This window comes from Mustela lutreola, chromosome 11 (assembly GCF_030435805.1).
Source record: "Mustela lutreola isolate mMusLut2 chromosome 11, mMusLut2.pri, whole genome shotgun sequence".
Taxonomy (NCBI): domain Eukaryota; kingdom Metazoa; phylum Chordata; class Mammalia; order Carnivora; family Mustelidae; genus Mustela; species Mustela lutreola.
Window position 1 is genome coordinate 15,815,704 of NC_081300.1, and position 5,585 is coordinate 15,821,288.

General features: G+C 47.1%; 1 protein-coding gene across 1 annotated transcript; it reads right to left on the minus strand.

Annotated features, from left to right (window-relative positions):
• Positions 1 to 723: 723 nt before the first annotated feature.
• Positions 724 to 4,840, minus strand: PMAIP1 (phorbol-12-myristate-13-acetate-induced protein 1). The gene is made up of 2 exons (XM_059140276.1): positions 4,617 to 4,840; positions 724 to 2,286 (listed from the first exon to the last, which is right to left on the minus strand). Exons 1-2 carry the CDS (start codon positions 4,672 to 4,674, stop codon positions 2,180 to 2,182), a joined length of 165 nt encoding a protein of 54 aa, XP_058996259.1. The 5' UTR covers positions 4,675 to 4,840; the 3' UTR covers positions 724 to 2,179.
• Between the last annotated feature and the right edge of the window lie 745 nt (positions 4,841 to 5,585).

Consider the following 5,585-nt stretch of genomic DNA (forward strand, 5'->3'; position numbering starts at 1 on the left):
GCTACGCAGAGGGGCAGAGGGACAGGAAATCCTCTTCCAGAGACTCTCAAATCAAATCACCTTTACGGAGCCAATCTCCCCCACCCTCCCTCCCCCAATGGCCTGGGGCAGCCCTTCATTTCCCCCTACCCAGGGTGCCACCTTCCTCCGGTAGCCTCTCCTCTTAGCCTCCCCTTCGGAGCAAGGTAATTTACACTCTGGGGTTTCAGCCTAAAGAGCTACCAACTAGGAGTTCTCACCCTCTAACAGGAAAGCCACTCCTGCACGTGACTAGCTTTAGATGAAGCAATACTAGATGCTCAGGGTTGGGGCAGATGAGAGAGAACTGTGAGGCCATCGTCAAGGAAACCACCCAGAAGCTTCTCTAGCTGGCAGAGGTCCCCAAGCAGCCAAGGAAGGGACACATTGTAGCCCCATGGATATTGACTAATCTCTATAGGCAACTTTCAATAAATCACTCTCCAGGAACTAAGACATTCAAGACCTCTGCCAGGCATGAATTTCTTCTTTTTCACTATTTCCTCTCCTCATTAAACAGCAAGTCCTTTGACAGCAGAAATCATGCTAAATGTCCCCGTATGTTCCACTCCAGGCAAAAGAACTGTGACTGAGGAGGTGGTGGTCAGAAAGGACCTGCTGATGGAAACCTGTCAAACCATTTTGGTTTCGTAATGAATACTGGGCCGGTGATGTGATGACAGAAAGGAACAGGCAGAGAAACGGTGATGATTCTAGTAGTTTATAGCTACAGTATCCAATTTTGTATGTATAAATACAGTTACAGACCATAAATATCCTAACAGCAAAATATCTGCCTCTAGACAGACAAAAAGCATTTTTGCAACTAAATAATACTGAGGAAAAAACAGATACTGAGGTAATGTTTCATCTAAAGTGACCACAGCCTAGGGCAAAACATTCTTACTGTTAAGTTCAAGTGGTTATGAAAGCCTTGTCTCATAACCTAAAAATGTGACTTTAATAGACATTTTCAAGCAAAACGGTATTTTCATCATAAATAGGTAAAATAAATATTATTATTCCTGCTGAAATTCAATCATGACATTATTTTTTATCTATCTAGGGATGCAGACTGGCCTTTTAACAATAAAAAAAGGGAAATTCATGAAACTTTTCTCAGAATCTACATATTATTCTAAAGCAAATTATACATATATGGCATTTTTATTCCAGGCGAGAAATCCAAATCCAATCCCCCTTTAAAAAAAAAAAAAAAAAAACTATGTAAAACATACTTAATTTCTCTTAAAAGATCACTTCCTATGAGACATACCCTGACCAGTTTGAGAAAGGCCTTTTACAGATTTTAGAAACTTCTCTAGAAACACATTCATCTTATCAAGTTACTTTAGTATATTTGTTTTACTAAGTACTAATTACAACAGTAAAAAAGCCTAAATCACCTTTTTCCCTCATTATTTCTGATTCTAGAAAATCCCTGTGCTCTTTATCTTGAAACATTCTACCTTCAAGAATCTTACTGGAGCCAACTAATACCTCTATCACATTTTTTTCAAGGTACAGGCTTTCCCGTTAAGATTCACAGAAACATAATTCAAGGATCATCTGAACAGAAGCGATACATTTTTGAGTCAGAAGAAACAAAGCTTTCAAATCATTTTATATTTTGTAGTGACCTGTGGAATCCACACTCTCTACAACATTCAGTGTTCTGAGAATGAAATGTTTACTTTTAACAAGATAATATATAAACCAAGTCTTATCCCTCACTCTGGAGTTGTCATCCCAAAATAAAACCCAACACTGAAGACATATGTTTCTTTGCCTCTGACCACTGTCCATTCATCTGCCAACTCCGCTTACAGTAGGCTGCACAGCAACCTTCAGCAAAATTACCGGAATAATTTCGGAAGTTAAAAACAAAATGTTAAGTAATTAAGTCCTTATTTTTCAAAGCTCCTCCATTCTTGCTTTAAAATAAACAAAATGGTTTTATAACATCCTCATGAGCCAAAACAAATGTCTTCTGGAAAATCAACAAAAATCCGTCTTTGTTGTATCCCATCTTCATTTCCAAGGACGTCCAAAAAGCAAGTGAGATCTTCTCCATTACAAGGCATTTCCTCTAGATTAAATTTGCACCTACTGGGGAATCTTCCAATTTAAAGCAATCTCCTTGTTCAAGCTTCCGAGGCAGTCAGGTTCCCGACCGAAAGAGTTTGGATATCAGATTCAGAAGTTTCTGCCGGAAATTCAGTTTGTCTCCAAATTTCCTGAGTTGAATGGCACACTCCATTTCGGGGTCTGAAAAGGAAGGCTAAACATTAAAATCACACTGGTATTACCAACTGCAACCAGCAAGAGTTAATGTGCCCATCCAAGGGACAAGCTGAGTATTTACTCAGTGAACATTTACCTTAACTTTAGCTTTATGTACACCCATTTTCTCAGTGCAAGAAAGGTGACTTAGCATGCATACCCTCCCCCCAACACACCATATACAGACACACTGTGACTCATAAATCAATAGAATAGTTAAGAATAAAGATGTTTACTCTGAAATGTGTGTGTGTGTGTGTGTGTGTGTGTGTGTGTGTGTTGAAGCACACTAAATGAGGCAAATGCTCCCTTTCAACAGGGGAACTTCCATCATACACCACAGAGTCTTGGCCAGCCTCAGGTGACATCATCCTCTTCTCACTCACTGAGGGTTGGTTGGGGGAACTGAAGTCAAATCCTGGAGTATGCTGTTTTTAAGTAGAATGTTTTTTAAATGGCAATAATTCACACCTCGTATTAGACCTTCATCAATAGACAAATCTAAATGTATTTTCCCCTCCTTTTTAAAAGATTTTATTTGACAGAGAGCACAAGCAGGGGGTGTAGCGGAGGGAGAGGGAGAAGCAGGCTCCCCGCCAAGCAGGGAGCCTGATATGTGGCCCAGAACCCAGGATCATGACCTTAGCAGAAGGAAGATGCTTAACCAACTGAGCCACTCAGGTGCCCCTCTAAATGTATTCTTAACCTCACTGAAAAACTTTGAAATGTTCTTCTAAGACTCATAAAATCTTGCAAAAATAACACCACATTCTCTAAAATAACTTATAAATTTACATTACACTGTAAACCAAATTCTTCTTACAAACCCAATTTGTGCAACTCCACTGCCTTTATGAGTGAAGCAAAAATGTTTAATTCACAAGTTTACTACTTTTTAGAAGCGATATATTGTCATTAAATGAGTATTAATTTAAGAAAAAGGATTACAAAAGGATTTTAAAGGGGAAAAAATGATCTCTTTCCCCAAAAGAGGGGGCAGAAACTAGCTGCTAGTTGTTTCCTTCATCTCTGTTACACTTCTATAAAAGCGGTAATTAAAAAAAAAAATTAAAACTACGTGTGGTGAGGGATGTTAACTAGCGCTATTTCACAATATATACATAAACCGAATCATCCTTTGATACATACATCAATCAAGGCTAATACAAGTCCTAGGTCACTTGTATCTCAATTAAAAGATGTATTACTGTCCAGTCGAGTTTAAGGGGGTCCTTTCTGCTGTCCTGTATTATTAGGAATGAAGTGGAAAATGGCAGAAAGGTATGCTCAGCTTAGGCCTTCTGGAAACCAGAGATTTCTTGGACATCACAAAAGGTGGGTCAAACTTTTTGGCCTCCCAAGAGCGACCCCGAGGGAGCACCCCGGTGCCCACTTAGGCAGGATGGTCACCCCACTTCCTTGCAAGCCTCACAGGCTCTATAAATCGAAAGTTAAAAGGGGGCCATCAGCGTCTGATGCAATAGCAGTATGACGAATTTTGAGCTCCGAGCCTGCAGCCGCCTTCGCTACACCCCCTTAGCGGATGGCTGCCCTGTGTGTTAAGATTTATAAGGGAGAGGGCGGGTCTAAAAACTTACTCGATGAGGCTTTATGGAGGGAGGAAGAAAGAATGGATGGATGAAAAACCACTACAGTGACCATCTGCTGTTCTCCTATCCATCCACAACCAATAACGACTGCTAAAATGTTACCACTCAAGACAGCACAACTTTCCCGGCTCCAGTGGTCCTCGCGGGGCCTCCGTAACGCTAATCGGCCCTCGGTGGCAGAGCCCCCATAGACCGAGGCGTAACGGACCGTTTTGTGTTGGGGGCCCGAGAGTGGCTACACTCAGAGCGGGGGCCCTCCATGGTCCCCGACTCCGGAGGAAGAGGGCCGGTCGCCAGGCCGCTCCCAGAGGAGCCTCTCCCGTCCCCACCTGCCGCGATCAGGACTTTCTCCTCGCGACTGCACTTGCACTTTTTCTCCCCGTGGCCCCGGGGCAGAGAAAGTGGGGCTGGAAGGCAAGCAAGGCGAAAACAAGGCTTCGTGCCTCCGCTAAGATCCCAATGTGCATCCCATATCGCGTTTCCTCCCTCACCATCTCCACCATCCGCGGTAAAAACCCTGAAAAACTTCCCGGAGGCGCCCCCAAAGCATGTCCAAGGGCGCAGACCTGCCGGGCCCGGAGGCCGCGAGCTACTGGGAAGACCCCGCCGGGACCGGGACCGAGACCTCGACCTCGACCCTGAACCTCGCCCCGGCCCCGGCCCCGGCCCCGGTCAGGATCTCGGCGGACCCCAGCTGCTCCCTACCTGCCGGGGCCCGCGCTGGGCTCGGCTGCGCGCTCTTACGCGCCTTCTTCCCAGGCATCTCCACAGGCAGCCACCGGAGCTGTGCGGTAAAACCCCGGGGACCTCAGTCCAACCCGAGCCCCCTTAGGGCAGCAGGAGGCGAGCAGCACGCGGGTCGCGGACGGGCAGGAGCAGCGCGCAAGACCGGAGCGGACCGAAGACTGCCCTCTCCGGACGATTCTCGCGCCCCGCTCGCTCCTTATAAAGGGACTGTCCCGGGAACCGTGACGTAGCGAAACTTGACTGTGCGCCCGCCCCTGTCCCCGCCCCCGAGGGCCGCCGCACTGGGGGATATGCCCGGACTCGTTAGCGCTCCGCGGCGGTGGCGGCGATCCGCGTCTACACCCCGTCTCGCCTCGCCGTGACTCCCTTCGCTAGCGGGGCCCGCGCGGAGGGGGTCCGGGCCGAGAGCGCGCCCCCGCCCCACGTGGCCTCGGTCGCAGCTGTGGCGGAGCCAGGAAGTCGCGGGAGGGGAAAGTTCTAGCGAGAAAGCGGCGGCCTTCTTGGGGAGGCCGGGCGCCGGGTCCTTATCGTAAACCGGCAATTAGAGACTCTAACGAAGCCGACCCCGGAACCAGATCCGAAAGGGGGAGCTCGAGCTCGGAGGGCACGGGTGGTTGCGGGGAAATGAGATGAAGAAAACGTTCCCAGCAGTAGAGAGGGTGCCAGAGGCAAAGGGACTCACGTACCAGACTGAAACCCTGGGGAGAGCAAGTACACACGAGTTTGATCTGGAAGGGGGTTGGGAACGGTGGGCAGAGGGCTTAGTCCCCCGCCCCAGCTTGGGCTGGTGGAGCGTATTCCCTCTGGAGAGATCGACATTAACTCATTGGGTTGCTGCTTAGTAACGTGAAAAGAGTAAGGCATTATATGGGACACTTTCAGATGCTTTCGTGGAAGGAGAAATGAGGTATATGAGGCTACCTACAC

What these genes read in the sequence shown, in the direction of transcription:
- PMAIP1 (XM_059140276.1), bottom strand. Translation starts at nt 4,674, where the DNA reads ATGCCTGGGAAGAAGGCGCGTAAGAGCGCGCAGCCGAGCCCAGCGCGG. An exon ending in CCCAGCGCGGGCCCCGGCAG is followed by an intron (nt 2,287 to 4,616) that starts GTAGGGAGCAGC and finishes CTTCCTTTTCAG; the next exon opens with ACCCCGAAATGGAGTGTGCC.